The sequence below is a fragment of the Perca flavescens genome, chromosome 20 (assembly GCF_004354835.1).
Source record: "Perca flavescens isolate YP-PL-M2 chromosome 20, PFLA_1.0, whole genome shotgun sequence".
Taxonomy (NCBI): domain Eukaryota; kingdom Metazoa; phylum Chordata; class Actinopteri; order Perciformes; family Percidae; genus Perca; species Perca flavescens.
In genome coordinates this window covers 32115332-32136616 of record NC_041350.1, presented here as the reverse complement: position 1 = coordinate 32136616, position 21285 = coordinate 32115332, and the positions used below count along the sequence as shown (strand labels likewise).

General features: G+C 42.0%; 1 protein-coding gene across 1 annotated transcript in view; it reads left to right on the top strand.

The window, feature by feature from the left end:
• Positions 1 to 696: 696 nt before the first annotated feature.
• Positions 697 to 21285, top strand: part of setd3 (SET domain containing 3, actin histidine methyltransferase) — a 72760-nt gene continuing 52171 nt past the window's right edge. Inside the window, 2 exon segments of the mRNA XM_028566348.1 lie at positions 697 to 826; positions 3691 to 3814. Coding sequence (XP_028422149.1) covers positions 3712 to 3814 — 103 coding nt within the window. The 5' untranslated portion in view covers positions 697 to 826; positions 3691 to 3711.

Below are 21285 nucleotides of genomic sequence, written 5' to 3'. Positions count from 1 at the left end.
ATTCCCATTGATGTATAAAAAGTTATATATCCTTTATCTGTTGTATTTGTAAATAGCCGTTGAAATTCTGCTGCAAGCAAGCCACTCCATTCAAACAAAGACCATAGACAGCACTACACCGGAGCAATATTAATGATTGACACGTCTTTCAACCAATCATCCTAGCTTAAACATTACCATGTATGGTCGTTTTAATCTTTCTAAAAGTATGCGTCCAATTGTAAGGCATGGTGAGGTCATACTTACATAAATCAGCAGTTTCAACCAGTCGCTGTCATGTTCCGCGAGGGTGCTACCCTTCAACCAATTAGAATGCCAGAATCCTGTGTCGTTTTTGTGGGCGTATTTCACGACTACTCCAATCACACGCTTGATTCAGTCAAGGTTGGGTTCAGTGCAGGGACAGAGGAACTGCTGCTGTCAATTTAAAAAAGGTATGACTGAAAATTCTTGTGGTTTGGTTTAGTAAAGTTCGGACTTTTGACGTGCTGAGTGTTATTCTGTATGAATGCATGCATTTGGTATTGAGGCAGTTGTATTTTAATCCAGCAGATTAATTTAGCCCCTTTGAAAACTCAGGCTGAGCCATTATCACTTGACAGTTTAGTTTAGCAGCTAACAGCTAGCCTGGTAAGTTAACGTTTAGTCAGTGCAGCCAGTGTAAGTTAACGTTAGCTAGATGAATGAGCTCTGAACGTTAGCTACCCTGCCCCACTCTCCGCTCCAATTACGTCTCTGCTAGGATGGGCGTGATTCCTAAATGCTAGTAAGCTAACTGCTGGCATAGTGGGAAAGGCTACAAATGACTCGAGGGGCTAACTAGCTAGTAAGTTAACGTTAGCAACCCTAACTCTTGCTGGAGGATAGCCTTGGTAATACCTCACTTAACGTTATGATATGTTCGAAATTAAGCCCCGACGCTAACCTTACCGTGCTTAAGCTATAGAATGTGTTCACTGTTTGAACCAATTCAGTTCAGTGTTCAGTTTGCTGACATGAAACGTTAGCTACATGCAAGACTTGCCAGACAGGAACAGAAATTGGCATAATATTGCCACAATCGTGACAAACCACATTGCTAACTGTGTCATTAACGTTAGCCTAGGGGTGTGAAATATCCCTACTTTTAATGTAAGCTATCTCAATTTAAGAGAATTGTGTTAAATTAGGCTTGGACAGGAACACACAGTTTTTTCAGTTACATGCATTTTTAAGAAATAATTTATACTTCTACACTCATTTTTAACGTTGCAGGTTTCAGAAAAGTAGAGTTTGTTCTGCAACCAAACTGTGGTTGTCCTCAAAACCATGTTACTGTCATTATTGATTTCCTTCCAGTCATGCAATTTTTTACTACTGATGATAACTGAGCCAATATACAAACCTTCCTAAATTAAACTAAACCAAAGGTGTGGAATTGTTAACAAAATTCTGGTTCAGTTCTGTACGTTTTTGGTACAGAGGGGGGCAAATTGCTTTTCATTTATTTGACAAAAAGTTTGCGGTAGGGCGTTTTCACACATGAAAGTCCGGACCAAGGTTCATGTTTTTGTCACATTGTATACATTTGGTCCGGCAAGTTTTTGTTTCACACTGCAGTTATGCAAGCGCACTAAAGACCTATACGCGACAAAACTACGTCCTGCCGTCATCACATACGTGAGCTGCGTCTCCAGATACTTATAATTGATTGGTTGGTAGACGGGCTTCCCCGTCCTCTCGTATCCTCTCTCTGTGTCTGAGTTTTTTCAACTGACTGCTGCTCTCCCCGTGCTGCCGCGGCTCTTTTTGGTTTGTTAAGAAGCAAGACACGGGAACTTTCTTTCTGGAGCATTTATTCAGAGATAAACGAAAACCTACACTGTACATTTACTACCACTTAACAAATAAACTGCTGATGTATTCTCTGGGGTCTGTTCCAGGTAGAAGGTTTAACAAACTCTGAGTCTAACCCTGATGTCTGAATTGATTTACCCCGAGATGGGAAACTCTGAGTTTTCGGTTCCAGAACAGCTGATTTGAGTTGGTTCAATCAACTCGGAGTATGTTCACTCAGGGTTATGCGCGTGCACAAAAGGCAGTATGAATGGAGCCATGATTCTACGTTTCAGAGCGAGTCACACTTTTCTGATTGCTCTGCATACAGTGACTTTAGCCTATTATTACAGTATGATCCGCTTCACTGTTGTGAAGAAAACTGATGTAGTAGGCTAATGCGATACAAAGAATCTGCTGTGATGTTAAAGCCTGTCCACGATGGTTGATGTTAGTGATATGAGGACGGATAAGGTATCTACATATCTATTGGACTGTGATTAAAAAATACCTCTCAAATCGGTTATGTGGAAATGAAAATAAATCTATAGTCGGGACTCAATACCGACGTAAACTCTCTGTGAATTAATACAGCTTTTTCATCAATGGGATCGTCGACAAAAGGACATGACATGTTTGAGAAAAAAAAGTTTTATAATCTGCCGAATATATACCTATACGTTTTTTTATTCATGCAGATAAAACTGCATTAAAATGCGCCTGATACAGACTGAATGAATGAATGAATGAATGAATGAGGAAATGAGTTTCTCCTGCCTACTGAGAGAAACTCAAGTTTTTTTCCCCCGTTTCTCCTCTTCTCGCTCAATCTCCTCCCTCTCTAACTAAAGTTAGTTGCATTTAATAACTTCTAATGTGTTTTTTGCCGTGGCGGCCACAGTAACAGAGAGTTACCAGCAGAAACACTGGTACCAATACAGGTTTCCCTCTCATACTTAATATACAGCTGTGTTAATAACAATTAAAACTGTAGACAAATGTCGGGAGTTTGGACCAGCGGTGCTGTGTCTCTCCATGTTGCAGGTGAGCAGGCCGGTGTGTGAGTGAATGGGGGCGGGGCTGCGCGGAGGAGAGATCCAAACACAGGCACGGCTTTCCAGAAGGAACAGGTCACTTAACGCAACATTAAACATATTGATATAAACGACATCGCTTCGTTAGTGGAGAGGCAGCGGATGCGAGGACGTTAGGTGCACCGGTGCGACCTAGGAAAAATCTTAGTCGCACCCTTACAAATTTTAGTCGCATTTGCGACCAAATTGGTCGCACTCTCTAGCCCTGCAACATGTAAATAGGAACATGTTGGCGGTATTTTGTCACTTATTGGGAGCAGTAGGCTAGATGAAGCCGGTTACCTACAGGATCTGTGCTAAGCTAGGCTAGCGGTGGGTGTGCCAGACAGAGTTACAACAAGCACGGAGATGAGAAGGGTATGTATGGACTTATCTAACTCTGGGGGATACGGTGAATAAGCTAAAGTCCCAATAAGTCGGTGTGTTCCTTTTAACAAAATGATGGCTCAGAACATAAGGACCATAAACACTTCTTTGTCAAATCTATTAAAAGTATAGTTTTTCTAATAACAAACTTTTTTTACATTAAAAAAATAAAACACATTAAGTGCAACATAACACAAACTCACACTGTTTTTAAAACACTGCTGTGTTTATTCTATTTTTATTTTTGTCTGTAAGAAAAATATCGGAAACACATATTTCTGTTGAAAACTCATAAGTTTCACCTTTTTAATAAAAGAAAGTAAAAAGCTGTGTTTACTTTTCTATTCTGCTATTCTTAGCTTTTATCTACATTTTCCAATACACAGCTAACTCTAATAACGGTGTGTCTTTTCAGCCCAGTTGTCCATCCAGCACCATGGGAAAGAAGAGTCGAGTGAAGACTCAGAAGTCGGGGTCAGGAGCCTGCGCTGTGGTTTCCCCCAAGGAGACGATGAACCTAATCTCTGAACTGCTGCAGAGTACGTTTACCTTCAATTTTTACACCCAGTCCACCTTCACAATCCTTACCTTGGGAGAACTCTATTTAACTCACTCATTCCACATTCCAGTGGTTACAAAGTTGTTTGGATGGTAACTTAAATGAATGAAGGAACATTGTTTTAAAGACATGTTGGGACCTAGACAATTTGGTGCATATATGGAATGGTGAGCTAACTCCAGTCCTTTTTTTTTGTTTAACAATAAAGAATGAGATTTATTTTTTTATTTTTTACTGCACACATTAATAAGGTTGTCTGGCTTCAGTGCCATATGTGGTTTACATGCTGCAGTAAAGGAGTGCTATGCAAATCTACTTGTAGTGTTGTGGTCGTGTTAAGGTGTATTTTACTGTATGTCCAACAGTACATGGGAGCATTTGTTTTTTTTAGTCAGAGGTCATTCTTTAATTTGTCTTTCGTGAGAGAGCTGTAAGATTATGTCCAGACCGACATCAGCTCCTCAGTTATTATACTAAGGTCACTGCATTGCAAGTGTTGTGCCCACACAGAGAGCTGGGTTAAAAAAAAAAAAAAAAAAAATTATGCAGAAATGGGGGGAAGGAACATCCATATGTCCAGTGCCTGAAGTGGACCAAAAAATGTGTCAGTACCCTAATTTAGCAGTTGCATGGCATGATCATTGCATGTGTCTTTGATATATTGACATGCATATTTCGGTAATACATCACTTTAAATGTATTTTTGTACGCATGTCAATTACATAAATTCACAGCTTCCATCCATCAATCTTCGTCCGCTTATCCGGTATCGGGTCGCGGGGGGAGCAGCTCCAGCAGGGGACCCCAAACTTCCCTTTCCCGAGCAACATTAACCAGCTCCAACTGGGGGATCCCGAGGCGTTCCCAGGCCAGGTTGGAGATATAATCCCTCCACCTAGTCCTGGGTCTTCCCCGAGGCCTCCTCCCAGCTGGACGTGCCTGGAACACCTCTCTAGGGAGGCGCCCAGGGGGCATCCTTACCAGATGCCTGAACCACCTCAACTGGCTCCTTTTCGACGCGAAGGAGCAGCGGCTCTACTCCGAGCTCCTCACGGATGACTGAGCTTCTCACCCTATCTCTAAGGGAGACGCCAGCCACCCTCCTGAGGAAACCCATTTTGGCCGCTTGTACCCTGGATCTCGTTCTTTCGGTCATGACCCAGCCTTCATGACCATAGGTGAGGGTAGTTACGAAAAGTGACCGGTAGATCGAGAGCTTTGCCTTCTGGCTCAGCTCTCTTTTCGTCACAACGGTGCGATAGATTGAATGTAATACCACACCCGCTGCGCCGATTCTCTGACCAATCTCCCGCTCCATTGTCCCCTCACTCGCGAACAAAACCCCAAGGTACTTGAACTCCTTCACTCGGAGTAAGGACTCATTCCCTACATGGAGTAGGCACTCCATCGGTTTCCTGCTGAGAACCATGGCCTCAGATTTAGAACCGCAACCCCTCCCCACCCCGACTACGCCTCGATATCCTGTCCATAAATGTTACAAACAGGATTGGTGACAAAGCGCAGCCCTGGCGGAGGCCAACCCTCACCTGAAACGAGTCCGACTTACTGCTGAGAACCCGGACACAGCTCTCACTTTGGTCGTACAGAGATTGGATGGCCCTGAGAAGAGACCCCCTCACCCCATACTCCCGCAGCACCTCCCACAGTATCTCCCGGGGGACCCGGTTATACGCCTTTTCCAGATCCACAAAACGCATGTAGACCGGTTGGGCATACACCCAGACTCTCTCCAGGATCCTTGCGAGAGTGAAGAGCTGGTCCGTTGTTCCACGACCAGGACGGAATCTGCATTGTTCCTCCTCAACCCGAGGTTCGACTATCGGCCGAACCCTCCTTTCCAGCACCTTGGAGTAGACTTTACCAGGGAGGCTGAGAAGTGTGATACCCCTGTAATTGGCACACACCCTCTGGTCCCCCTTTTTAAAAAGGGGAACCACCACCCTCACAGCTTGACATGAATAATTTTTTGTTCACCAGCCACTGTGGCTAGTAGTTTTCCAAAGTTAGCCGTGCAGTCTTTTCAGTCTTCTCAAGCCCAGTCAGCAGCTGGCATGCGCCCCCAGAGACGAGAAGCGAAGCGCACAGAGCAAAAGTCTTTTGTCTTGCTTTGCGCACACTCTACTACTATAAACCTCTTGTCAAAATGTTTTTCTGCAACAGACGCAACCGTTGCCTCTGCTGAACTTGCCAAATGCGAGCCCCTTCTCGTGTGTGGGATTAGGTGACCGCCGGGGCAGACAGGCCATGTTGCATGTATTGAAGTTAAAAAAACAGTCAAACAGTTGAACAAATCAAAAGTGAAAACACCTTGAGCTGTGAAATTTCCCTTAATCTTTTTCCCGTTTGAATTGTTTTTATATTTTTTTTTAATTCAAAACACAAAACAAAATACGAGTTTAAACGTAATGTGTTTTTGTGCGAAATCATAATCGTGATTAAACTATTGGATTAATTGCACAGCCCTAACTCCAGCAACCACTGTTAGAATAATATGCTTATTTACATATTTATATACATATTTATATACGGTTATGTATGTTAACAAGGACATTTTCAGCAGTGTTTTCTTAGTGTTAAGCGAGCTATGTGTTCACTCAGAAATGCAGTTATGCAGGTGATTAGGGGTGCATACCTATTCACTAACAGGAGGTGGCGGTACGCAATAAGAAGTAAGGGTACTTATGTGGACAAAAATCAGAAGTGGCAGTACTTGATACTGGTGAGTACCGGACTATTTCCGGGCTAGGATTTTGTGGATGATCAGAATGCCTTAAAGTTCATCACCTGGCTGTGCTAAAAGTTAAAATAAAGCTTTTTGCACCCTTAAAGGTGCCATGGCATGAACATTTCACTTTTATGAGGTTTTTAACATTAATATGCATTCCCCCAGCCTGCCTATTGTCCCCCAGTGGCTAGAAATGGCGATAGGTGTAAACCGAGCCCTGGGTATCCTGCTCTGCCTTTGAGAAAATGAAAGCTCAGATGGGCCAATCAGGAATGTTCTCCTTATGAGGTCATAAGGAGAAAAGTTACCTCCCCTTTCTCTGCTTTGCCCGCCCAGAGAATTTGGCCCACCCATGAGAGAGAGACATCATGGCTTTCAAATGAGAAAAGTGGCAGTTGGTCAAGGCCACACCCCCACCCTCCACCTACTATTTTTTAACATGTATTAGTGTGAGCAAACTCTTAAAAAACGTGGAAACTCCATAATGATAACTGGCTCTTTAACTAGAAAAAGATCTCAGACTAGGAGGCAGTTCACTGAGGAGTGATGGTTAAAGTCTGTGATTAATGGAAACATTATTGTAGTATGCAGCACCCTGATTGGTGGAAAATGCTTGCAGAAAGAGAGGCTGTTGTCAGGTAAACATGTCACTGACAAAGACGCTGAAGCAAAAAGTTGACGTGCAAAAGCCCAGCTTTAATGATGAATGGACTGATAAGCAGGCTATGCACTCGTCATGTATGCCTCATTTGCATTGAAACAATGTTGCAAAAATAATACAACCATCATCATCACTCGAACATAACGATCGCGTCATTCACGTGCATATTAAGTAGCTCCAGATTGTCCGCTCTATAGCGGAGGGTTTGGTTTGTTCAGCCAGCAGTGAGGTTTACAAGAATTTGTCAAAATTTCCAGATTCCCGGCAACCTAAGATAAACAGTTAGACTACAAACCGACAGCTTTTGTTTTAGCTTGTTTGTAAAAATTCGCTATTTGCAGAGTAGAACTGTGTTTGCGTAAAACAGCGCGGTGGACTGAGCAGATTGAAATATCGCTTTCTACATGTTTATGCCGGTCTACACAGGTGAGTGCATTGATAAGTATTGACTTTCTACTCACGAAGGTTTAATTGTAGCCTATTTACAGAAAAGAGACCAGCGTGAGTTCATCTGCCCCAGCGGCCGTTGGTAACTCTGTATCGTTCCCAGTCAGGTGCTGCGTGTTTTAACCTTCAACACACACACATCTCGGCACAGCTGTGTGTGTGTTTTAACGCACACACATCTCGGCTCAGCCGTGTGTGTGGAGCTCGGGCATCGCTGTAGGCTACAGAAGCTTTGTTGACGTTGGCTGCTCTACAGCGACACTAGTGGCTGGCTGACCAAATCGCTCTTCCTGAAACGTGAACGAGGGTAAACACGGGGGATTTGAATGGGACTTATGTATCGATACTCGCGGCATAAAAATCGATACTTTCTTGGGGGAAAAAATATTGATTTATATCGCAGAATCGATAAAATTGCTCAGCCTTAACTTTAGATACAGTATTAGGGGACCACTAAGGTCTATATAAAAGAGACTTCAGATACAGTATTAGGGGACCACTAAGGTCTATATAAAAGAGACTTCAGATACAGTATTAGGGGACCACTAAGGTCTATATAAAAGAGACTTCAGATACAGTATTAGGGGACCACTAAGGTCTATATAAAAGAGACTTCAGATACAGTATTAGGGGACCACTAAGGCCTATATAAAAGAGACTTCAGATACAGTATTAGGGGACCACTAAGGCCTATATAAAAGAGACTTCAGATACAGTATTAGTCTATATAAAAGCATCCAAAGAGCACCATGTCATGGGACCTTTAACACAGTTTCACAGTCAGTAATGTCTAGCGATGGGTATCAGATTTTGTCAACCGATACTGCTTATCAATAGCAATTGTGAGGATGAGACCAACTAGCCTGGATGAGTGCCAGGGTCCAACATAACATTGTTTTCCCCAGTAGATCAGGGTTTTAATGGCCCCTTGTATATTTTTACTGGCCCCGCAGGAAAAAAAGAGGGCAAAAACAGAAATACACATTGTAATGATTTGTTCAAACACAAATACTATTCTGAATCTACAAATATGAGTTAAGTCAATTTAGTTGGATTTGCACTCTTAATAATTCATAGTTATTCTACAGTAATGCTTGTTTTAATTTATGTTAAAAGGCCAGAGTGAGGCTATAGTTTCCAGGGTGGAGTGTATTTTGGACAGTATCCTCCTTTCTGCCACTGTCTTTAAGGCGTCCAGCTCCACAGCAACAGCATCACCGGCCTTGTGAATTAGTTGAGTTGTTGAGTCTGCCACTCTGACTGCTGCCCCAGCCTGCAGGAGAGCACTAGCCACCACAGACTCATAAAACATCATCAGCATATTCTGACAGATGTTGAAGGACCTTAGCTTCCTCCCCTTCCTGATAAGTATTTCAGAATTTTTAATCCAGTCCATCTTATGGTCTGTGTGTACTCCCAGGTATTTTTAGTCCTCCACTATGTCCACACCGACACTTTGGATGGAGACAGGGTTCACTGGTGCCTTCCTCCTCAAGTCCACTACCAGACCACTACCAAATATCAGATTTCATATCAGCTATTTTTTGCGTTCATTTTGAAATGATTTTACAATTTTCAGCAAGCAGCATTTGAACGTGGTATGGGGAGGCTGACTTTGCAGTTAGCTTATGTTATCTAGTAATTATTAGTGCACCCCATGGTCCCTCGGCTTCACTCCCAGGCTTTAGGAGAATACTTCGCTGGGAGGAGAGCAGACAGCAGCAAACAGCAGTTGCGGCTGCACCAACTAGAACACAGCAACAGCGACGTATGCTAATATTACCAGCTAGCTCCCGGCAAAGGATCAGGCAGCATCTCCGGTCTGGCTGGGTTTGAGTTGCTGCAGGCGCTACTGAAAGCATGTGTGGACTCTTTGTGGCGGGTGCCATGGTCGTTTATTGACGTTAGGTTAGCAAACTCAATTCATTTTGTTTGAAATTTCCATTTAGGGGATTTGTGTATCAACTTTGGCTCCACATAGACCAGCGATACAGCTGCATGATCTGATATGACTTTACTGTTATAATGGCAGCCTCAGATATTTGAAAGAAGTTCTGCTGACACCAAAAAGTAATATATTATAGAGTGGCTTTTGTTAGCACTAGACCAACAGGAATCCATATATCCACTACTAGATGAATTTTGTTTATAAAGTGATGTAATGCTTTCCTTGTTCTTGTGTGATCTTCACTTGGATCAAGAACGCAATTAAAGTCCCCTGCGATAATACACTTGCCTGGTAGTTTTGAAATTAAAAAAATGGATATTGACGTCAGTTGGTCCGTGTACGTTAAGACTTGTAGACAAAACGTTGCCCTGTATTATTATGAATCAACCGTTGGGTTACATCATCAATCTGCAGTGAAATAGATTAAGTACAAAGATGATATAACCTGTCCTGGCCACCTTCGTCTTATCTTAATTGTCTCATTAGTTAATAGGTCTTCTAATCTTGGCTTTTAAAAGTTTTAACCTGTTCATAACCTGCTTTACTTTGGTCAGTTTATGCAGGCCTATACAGTTTCATGAAATATGTCTCTGCATATTGGTGCCATCCTCCTTTTAATAGTCATGTTTTGAGACTGCCAAGGAGGATAAAACAAGAAGATATTATGGTTAATGAATAAAGTTGGTACCATAATAAACCGTGAGAAAATGTCCCTAACCCCAGACATGAACATGCCCAACTGGAACACACGGGCAGCACTAAACCCCTCAATATTTTCCTTTTACTGCTGCATTTTCATAAAACTCCTGTTCACATTGCTCAATACTAAATACAATATTAAAATTAATCCACATCTTTTCCAGAAATACTACTTGTGTCATACAGACAATATACGCCTTTTGTATGCAGTATTTTGCAAACATAAAATACATTAAGTAACCTAAAAAGTGACCCATAACTGCCTCGAGTCCTTTAATGTGTGCAGGCCTTCTGAGTCTTTTGTGGCTTTTTAACATTTCGTTGATCAAAAGCAGGCTGGCGGGGAAGATGATCCGATGTTTCATGAGTCCCCTGTCGCACAGCTGTTTTTGTACATCACCTCTTTCTTCGCCCTCGCAGTTTTCTCTCTTTGTAGTTTAGGCACTTCACAATAAATGTTCTCGGAGCATTGTCGGACTTTTGCCGTGTTGTGATTCGGTGGGCCCTCTCCAGAACCGGGGGTGATATTCCCAGGATGTCAGCCATCCACTTCTCCATGGAAGAGCAGGGGTCTGAGCCCTCCTGACTCTCAAGCACACCCAGAATGCCGTAGTTATTGTGCCGTATTCTGCCCTCCAAGTCCTCTGCTTTAACATGTAGGAGTTTTGTCGTCCTTTCAAGTTTCTCCACAACTTTTTGCAGCATGTCAATCTTGTCCTCTGCTGTGGATATGCAGCCTCAGCAATGCGGCAGCTGCATTCTCTAATGGCAGTTTGACCATTTTTAATTGCTGAAAATCATTTTTAAATGACTGTATAGCCTTCATTTATGCCCATTGTGGAGGGGTTGTCCATGATTTTAGTTTTGTCGGTACCTGACTGCAACGTGTGCACCTCTTTCTTCATTATGAGTCGGTCCCGCCGGCTCATTTTCTTCATAAGCAAGTCCTCCAGCTGTTTTATCTTTGTCTTGGTTTACTTTTCTCGTTATATTAACTTGTATTACAACTATTGTTTCAAGTTGTGATGTTTTTACTCCAATTGGGATTATTGTAGTATTTGTTTTAATATTAGCAACAGACACGAGAATCCACGTCTGCTCACCGTGCCGCCATAACCGGAAGCTCCTGGCGTCTATTTTAAGTCTGGCAGGATACATGATTCTGAATCTTACCCCTCAATCTCCAGCAACTCCCGAATCAACTTACCCAAAAACTTCACTGCATCTCCTCATTCCTTACCCTCAATTATCCTCACAAAATGGACATTATTGCGTCAGGATCGATTTTTAAAACCTCAATTTTTTTCCCAGAGGATGTCGACCTCTCTCTTGCTAGCCGCAGGATTATGCCATCTTTTTTTTCTCTCAGTCGCCTCTAAACTCTCGATGCAACTCTCAGCCTCCTCCACTTTGATGACCAGGCCGGAGAGCTTTGACTCCATTGAAACGATGGAGCGGCGAATTTCCTTCAGCCTTTCTAGCTCAGCTGAGATTTTCTCTAGTGCTGGAAATATTTTACCGGCGACATGTCATTAGCCTGTTGCTTTTCTGCTCTGGCCACAGCAGCAGCCATCTTGGCCCTTTTCAGCTGCGTCTCCACCACGGAGCATATGCCGCTTAATATCTCCACCGGCCGCTAACTTATTAGTTTGACATTTTTGGCATCCAGAATGTTTTTTGTCCTTGCTGAGCACAAATGTCTCTGGTCAGTATCATCAAAACGATAAATACAACAGAACATTATATGAAGATCACCATTCACCCGACTAGTCTGCCTTTAGGTCACATGACAATCTTTTAATTCTATTTTAAAGCGTTGTTGAATCAGATTTGGAGAGGTGGACTAAAATTCCAAACTCAAAAAATCACACTTTTAATTAAAATGAATTTTGATCCTCGGATAAACTTTTTCAGCTATATGATACCTCTCCCACCACCAGTGGGATATTAGGATAGGTTGAATTCACTGCTATCTAGATTTATTTGGAAAGCCAAACTTCCTTGATTAAATGTTCCACTTTATAAAGGGGAAAATGCGCAGGCCACTTGCCAAAATCTCCCTAATTTTAAATATTACTTCTGGGCATTTACCCTTTGCCCTCTGCACTCTTAGTTGAAGATTATTATTATTATTATTATTATTATTATTATTATTATTATTATTATTATTTGAAGATATTTTACAGAAGTTTGTGTTCCCACACAGACTGCAAGATGTAGTACACTGTAACATTTCTCTCAAGCACTGTAATCTTAAGTTTGGGTCAATTATCATCCTTTTAAATTTCTTTCTGCCACCTGGTATCTCCAAGACCCACATTTAAATTCATCGGCATTTTCCTTTATTCCCTGTTGATAAAGGCAACATATAAACCTTTGCCAATTAACCATATATTTATAAAAGACGTATCATTACTCCATTCTGATAGAAATTGGCCTAGAGTTGTTTTCAACATTTTAATTTCCTCAAGAAACCCTAATCGTCAAATGATACATTCTAATTTTGTCTGGAGAATATATTGTACACCCTGTAAATTATTTCTGATGAAAACCAGACAATCCCTGTTTTGCTCCCAGGGAATCCAGGGTACTTCCTTCATATGATCTGGGGATGTCCAGATGCGTTTGGTCGGAAAAAGTATTGTGTAATAATAACTCAACAAAAACATCATACAATTTTAGAAATATGCATTCACAATGTATTCAGCAATAACACCAGTACATAAAATGTACATATGATGAGCACAAATATGTAAACGGTCTACACAAGACGCCGTATTAACCCTTGTGTTGTCTTCCGTCAACCTTTTTTTTTTTCGACGTTTTGAAATTGTTTTTCTTTTACACATTTTCAGCGCTTATTTCTACGTCCCATATTTTCTGATATAAAACAAAAATTAAAAAGGGTTAAGTGCAAGATGTGTGACGTGTGCCAGGAAAAAATAGCCAATAGACTAAAGAAGACATACATGAACAGGTGTTTTGACCTTTGGTTCGAGAAAAGTGGCAAACTTTTTGAAGTCAGTCGACTCACACAGTTGTGTAGACCAGTGTTTTTATACCATTTTTGAGCGACAGCACATTTTTTACATAAAAAAAAATCCAACCAAACCAAAAATGTTACAAAATGACACATTGTAGCCTAATACAGTGCATATATAATAAAAAAATGTAGTCTCTCAATTTGTTTATACTCACTTAGTGTGAAATCTGGACCTGTTTAGATGAACACAAAGCTGATATCCTGGCAGGAACTGAAGAAAGGCACACACAAAGCAGTTCCTTAACCGCTCTGTCGCTTTTTTTTTTTTTTTTTTTTATAGCAGTCATGCTTGAGAAGCTCTGCTCACAAAGATATGTTGTGGACAATGGGAGCAATGCTGAAATAGCTCTGTTCTCTCTCTTGGCCGCTGTCAACCAAAAACTGTCCAAAGGTAGATCAGCAAAGCTTAGCTTTAAACCACTATCTTCAGTCTCAGTTCAGTTAGTCCCTCCTGCTCCTGCAAAGTCATGTCCCGCTTGGCATTTTCCAAGTGTTGTTGCCAGAGATTTTGGATGGAATCCATTTATTTTATCTGTGCTTGTGAGCAGGTTTTCATTTTGGCCTTGCATTCGTGTGTTCATTCAGATGCTGAACTATATCTGCCATGTATGCCAGCCTTGGACACCACTCATCAGATGCAAGTAGCTTTCCATCATTGCACCTCTCATCAGTCAAAAACACTTTAACCCTTGTGTTGACTTCGGGTCACATTGACCCGTTTTAAATTTTTGTATTATATCAGAAAATATGTGATGTAGAAATAAGTGCTGAAAATGTGTAGAAGAAAAATTTAACAATTTAAAACGTTGTAAAAAGCAAAAATAAACTCTGAAAAAAAGGCATTGAAGAAAACAACAACACAAGGGTTAAGTTAAGTTCCTCCCGCAGCTCATACACACGAGCCAACACTTTGCTGTGAGACAACCATCGGACCTCCGTGTGGAGCAATAAGGCTTTAAGCGCTGCTCCCATTTCCTCACATAAAGATACAAATATGCGGCTTTTCAGAGGTCTGGGTTCTCATTTATAAAACTGTGCGTAGGATCCTTACTATAAGTGTACATATGCCCAAAATGGCGTACGCCAAAGAAAAGTCAGATTTATAAAACCGTGTGTACGCACACCTGTAAGCAATGTTCTCTTCATAAATCAGAGATTACCTACAAGTGTGTGTACGTGGATCAGCCTCTTATCCCGCCCTGTACACCCCCATTTTTAACCATAAATAGTCAATGCAAAGCACCTCGTGAATGCTGATAAGTATATGAATGACACTGGCAGTTGTTACACCAAATCATGATGACTGGCGGAGAAAAAGCAAAAAACTTCTCAGACGTTCAGGAATTGCTGCAAATTGAATTATATTTTCGGCCTGTTCTTGCACAGTGTAGCGAACCCTGATCTGTAACTTCATGTATTAATAATACTTCCAAAACGGCAACCATAACGTTAGCTTGCTAACTCCGCCTTAACATTACCTCCTCGCCACATCGTTGACAGAAAACAAGATACCCGGTGCTAATACGGCACCGGTGTCTTAACGACCGTTATCTACCGGAACGAATTGCAACGCGGATTTTGTTGCCACCGAAATGCCTGCGCTTCTCTCTGATGCTCTGTTCCCATCCAGTGGTTGTTTTTGTCATTTAACAGGAACTTACTGGTGAAATAAATTATTGTTACAGTGGGGAGAACAAGTATTTGATACACTGCCGATTTTGAAGGTTTTCCCACTTACAAAGCATGTAGAAGTCTGTAATTTTTATCATAGGTACACTTCAACTGTGAGTGACGGAATTTACATTACATGTCATTTAGCGGACGCTTTTATCCAAAGCGACTTACAATTAAGTGCATTCAACTGAGAAGGTCCAAACTCTGGACAACAAGTAGTAAGTGCAAGTACATTAGCTTTAAATAAGCAAAGCTACAAAGAAACGTATAAAAGTGCAGGTTCAAGAGTTTTTTTTGTTTTTTTTTATATATATATTTTATATTTTATCCGAGGTGTAGTCGGAAGAGATGTGTTTTTAGCCTTCGGCGGAAGATGTGTAGGCTTTCAGCCATCCTGATGTCGATGGGGAGCTCGTTCCACCATTTAGGAGCCAGGACAGTGAACAGTCGGGATTTGGTTGAGTGATTAGTTCTCCCTCGCTGTGAGGGGGCAGCAAGCAGTTTGGCTGATGCAGAGCGAAGTGAGTGGGTTGCGGTATATGGTTTGACCATGTCCTGGATGTAAGCTGGGGCTGATCCGTTCGTGGCCCTGTGTAAGTACAACTGTCTTGAAGCGGATGCGGGCAGCCACTGGTAACCAGTGAAGAGAGCGGAGGAGCGGTGTAGTGTGAGAGAACTTGGGGAGGTTGAAGAGAAGTCGAGCTGCTGCGTTCTGAATGAGCTGCAGGGGTTGGATGGCACATGCAGGCAGGCCAATCAGGAGGGAGTTGCAGTAGTCTAGACGTGAGATGACTAGAGCCTGAACCAGAACCTGAGCTGCCTTCTGCGTTAGAAGGGGACGTATCCTTCTGATGTTATGCAGCATGTATCTGCACGATCGGGTGGTTGCAGCAAAGTTGGCAGTGAAGGAGAGTTGGTCGTCAAGTGTCACACCCAGGTTTCTAGCAGTCTGGGTGGGGACTACCACAGAGTTGTCGATTGTTATAGTCAGATCCTGGGTAGGAGAGCCCTTCCCTGGAAGGAAAAGGAGCTCAGTCTTGTCAAGGTTGAGTTTCAGATAGTTAGTGGACATCCAAGAAGAGATGTCAGTCAGACAGGCCGAGATACGTGCTACTTGAGTGTCAGACTCGGGAAAGGAAAGAATTAGTTGGGTGTCATCTGCGTAGCTGTGATAAGAAAAGCCGTGCGACTGAATGACAGACCCGAGGGAGTTGGTATACAGAGAGAAGAGGAGGGGACCCAGGACTGATCCCTGAGGAACCCCAGTTTTGAGTGGGCAAGGCTCTGAGCTAGATCCTCTCCAAGTTACCCGGTAGGTTCGGTCTGACAGGTAAGATGTGAGCAATGAGAGCGCAGAGCCTGAGACACCCAGATTCTGGAGTGTCGAAATGAGGATCTGGTGGTTCACTGTGTCAAAGGCAGCAGAAAGGTCCAGAAGGATGATGATGGAGGAGAGAGAGGTTGTTTTAGCGATGTGAAGCTGCTTAGTGACAAGGAGGGCGGTTTCTGTTGAGTGACCAGCCTTGAAGCCAGACTGGTGGGGATCGAGAAGGTTGTTCTGGTTGAGATAAGTAGAGAGTTGATTATAAATGACACGCTCAAGAGTTTTAGATAGAAAGGGAAGAAGGGAGACTGGTCTATAGTTATTTACATCAGACGAGTCGAGTGTTGGTTTTTTGAGTAGTGGGGTCACTCTTGCCTCTTTAAGGGCATCGGGGAAACAGCCAGTTGACAAGGAGATGTTAATGAGATGAGTGAGGAAAGGAAGAAGGTCAGGCGCAATGGACTGGAGAAGGGATAGGATCCAGGGGGCAGGTGGTTGGGCGGGCAGAGGTAGTAAGAATTTGATTTGGAGATAGAGGGGTGAAAGAGTTCCTACCCTCACCTATGGTCATGAAGGCTGGGTCATGACCGAAAGAACGAGATCCAGGGTACAAGCGGCCGAAATGGGTTTCCACAGGAGGGTGGCTGGCGTCTCCCTTAGAGATAGGGTGAGAAGCTCAGTCATCCGTGAGGAGCTCGGAGTAGAGCCGCTGCTCCTTTGCGTCGAAAGGAGCCAGTTGAGGTGATTCGGGCATCTGGTAAGGATGCCCCCTGGGCGCCTCCCTAGAGAGGTGTTCCAGGCACGTCCAGCTGGGAGGAGGCCTCGGGGTAGACCCAGGACTAGGTGGAGGGATTATATCTCCAACCTGGCCTGGGAACGCCTCGGGATCCCCCAGTCGGAGCTAGTTAATGTTGCTCGGGAAAGGGAAGTTTGGGGTCCCCTGCTGGAGCTGCTCCCCCCGCGACCCGACACCGGATAAGAGGACGAAGATGGATGGATGGACGGACTTCAAGAAAGGCCCCATTTTCAAAATTAAATTAATCCTTAAAAAGACCATTACTCCTTTGTATTCCTGCTACACCATGAATACTGGTACCTTATACATGTTTTGGCCATTTAATAATCTAATTAGCATATTTGTATGATAAATAACTGATTACAAGCACAATTATTTATATTTTTTATATATATATATATATATATATATAAAGCAATTGGTTACAAGCATATTTCTGCGAAAAATAAGGGCAATTACAATTTAATAATAAAATTCCATATTTCTCGTATCGTTTTGCCTAGTGTTGGTGGTTTCTGTCCATCAGCTCCCTTCTGATGAACCTCTACCACATCAGAGCCATCTCTTAAGTTTTTACAGCAAATGGGGCAAATTTCTTGGTTTACAACAATATGACTCATGATCAAAATTGCATTTGGAGTGTACTTTTTCCTCAAGCTAATCCAACAATGTCATCCTCTCTTAATACACTCACATTGTTGGCCTTTGTCATGTATTAGAAATCTTTCTAATGTTCTTTTGACACCCCCATAAAATGACATAAAAATAAATAATAAAATAAGCTTTGAAAGTTGGTGCTACCAATTCCCCCAGGTGTTCACACTGGTCTGGATTACTTACAACCCCCTCTGTTTGGATAAAAGTATTGTTGGAACACACTGTGGTACCGTACCCTCGTGAGCATTGTATGAACAGTATTGTACTGCAGAAAGTGTGTTGCTATAAAAATGGCGGGAAAAAGAAAATTAACAATTGAAGAGAGACAGACCATCATAACACTTAAGAATGTTGGTCTTTCCTACGGAGAAATTGCGAAGAAAGTCAAGGTGTCAGTGAGTACAGTATTCTTCACCATCAAAAAGCAATTAGAAACTGGGGCAAACTCTGACAGGAAGAGGTCTGGCAGACCCAAAGCCACAACAGAATCAGAAGACAAGTTTCTGAGAGTCAACAGCTTGCGTGATAGGCGGCTCACAGGACAACCGCTTCAAGCACAGCTTAATAGTGGTAGTAATAAGCAAGTCTCAGTTTCAACTGTAAAGAGAAGACTTCGAGCTGCAGGTTTGATAAGTAGAGTTGCAGCAAGAAAGCCATTGCTAAGACGTAAAAAGAGGCTTGCCTTGGTCACGCAGGATTTTTGTACGCCGTTGAGTAGGCGAAAGGATGGTTCCTCAGTGTGTGACATCAACTGTCAAACATGGAGGAGGAAGCGTGATGGTCTGGGGCTGTTTTGCTGGATCCACGGTTGGTGATTTGTAGGGCTGGGCGATATGGTTGAAAACTGTATCACGATATAAGTTTTTTATATCGGTCGATATCGATAATTATTGATATTTTTTATGACCTACTTAAAATAAGGACCAGGAGAAAAATATATTAAATTTAAACATTTTTATTTTAAACTTAACCCTGCTCCGATTATAATCCCCTCAGTTATAAAAGCAGAAATGTCAACACAACCATGGAAAACACTCAAATAATTAAAATGTAAACAGGTCTAAAATCACAATGAACACTTAACAATTATCTCTTAACATTAAGGTGCAAAATTAAAGAATAAGTAAGAAATGCTTAATAAAGTGTCATAAAATAGTGCAAAGTGTTAGCTAAATATAAGAAACCTGAGAAGGAACTATTTTCTGCAGGTTTAGTGCTAGGTTGGTAACCTGGCTTCTGGACAGTGCCCAGCATGTCGGCCTCCGTTATTTCTTTGTAGCGTTTAGTAAGGCGCTGATGCAGAGTACCTCTCCATGGTGGTCTGCTGCTTGTAGTGTTTAGTAAGGCGCTGATGCAGAGTACCTCTCCATGGTGGTCTGCTGCTTGTAGTGTTTAGTAAGGCGCTGATGCAGAGTACCTCTCCATGGTGGTCTGCTGCTTGTAGTGTTTAGTAAGGCGCTGATGCAGAGTACCTCTCCATGGCGGTCTGCTGCTTGTGCCGAGTTGCAGCTGCAGATGTTGTTGGACGTTGATGGCGAATACGGTTGTGCTCCAAAGTGCGGCGCCGCTAAAGTGGTAAAACAAGTTTATGGTATTACCAGTGTTGGTCTGATTTACATTGGTCTGACTACGGTCAGACTTATAAAATCCCCAAAACTGCGATACTGACTTTTCCTGTTTTATCAACAATTTCCTCGCTCGCTGCGGCACTCACTTTCCACTCCACGCCGGTTCTGTTATTGAAGAACACGAGACAGCGATGTGGCGCAACCAAACATGATACTGTTACATGATTGGTTGTTAGAGTGTCACTCCCCACGTTGCTAGGTTGCCAGAGAGTGAGTGCCTTTGTTCATGCAACCAAACTTGATTCACAACCTCTGGTTTCTTCTGATGAAGAAAAACAAGTTATCGAACGTTTTATCAACCGCATTTTCCATTGATATTGATTATGTGTCTATCGCGATACATGTTATCGTTTTATCGCCCAGCCCTAGTGATTTGTACAGAGTGAAAGGCACCCTGAACCAAAACGGCTACCACAGCATTTTGCAGCGCCATGCAGTACCCTCTGGTATGGGCCTAGTTTGTCAGGGGTTCATCCTACAGCAAGATAATGACCCAAAACATAAGTCCAAGCTATGCCAGAACTACCTTAGGAAAAAAGAACAAGATGGTAAGCTTAAAAACATGGAGTGGCCAGCACAGTCACCAGACTTAAACCCCATTGGTTTGGGATGAACTGGACAGAAAAGTGAAAGCAAAGCAACCTACAAGAGCCACACATTTATGGGAACTTCTGCAACAGAGTTGGGAAGAACTTTCTGAAGAATATTTGATTTCCATTGTTGAAAGAATGCCACGAGTGTGTTCAGCTGTTATATCTGCCAAAATATGGCAAAAATTTAGACTACATTTTGGTTTATAAATTGATTCCAGGATTTCTTTTTTTAACTTAAATTGTTCATTTGTTCTATTCTTTCATTTCAGAATACAATAAGACATTGAACTGCATGAATTTCAATTAAAACCTGGAAAAACTGGGGTGTTCTAAAACTTTTGACCGTAGTGTACATTTTTCTTTTTTTACCCACCACACGGAGGGGTGTGGTGGTGGGGGGTAAAAGTGATTTAAGTTACTTTTGGGTGGAATAACTTTTACATTGAATGTCAAGTCTGTGTTTTAGCAAAAAAAGGGTGTGTCCAAAAACGCATACTGAATAGGAGTTACATGACATAGGCTAAATCGTTTACATCTCTGGTTCACCCCAAAAAAGATAAAACCTTACAGTAATCTCACAAAATGTATTCCATAAGTATGTCATCATGTCAGTGCAATTTAGACAAGTCCAATGGATTCATAGACCCAGAAAACATGTGGTTAGACACCAAGATTACTTGGCTAGGTCCAATAATGAAGGAGTTAGGATATTTTTGAACATGCTAATTAAAAAGAAAAACTTGAGTAAAGGTCCATCAGATCATCTAAAACTAAAATATTGTCTGTATTGTTCGTTAATCCACACAAACATTTACTGGCTCTATCAATTTGTTGTATGACTAAGTAAAAGTTCATTATTAGTGAAGTCCTCACTGTTTAACGGTAACCCTTACTACTTGAAGGTATCTACATAATGACACAGTCATGACACAGTCATGTCACCCTATCTCTAAACCTAACCATAACTTATCATGACAAAAATTTAATGACACTTAACGTTTATGACTTGTTAATAATGTTTATGACACGTTCATGACAGTGTCATGTCACTCTTATGTAGATACCTTCAAGTGTAACAAATTTAACACATGGCCAAAACCCCCATGATAACAATAACAAAAATATTGCTCTTAAGGCCATTACACATTCTGGTAAGTATTCGTTGCTCTTTATGGTGTCATGGTTTAGATATGTTTTGTATGTTTTCAGGTTAACATGTCATGGTTAAGGTGTGT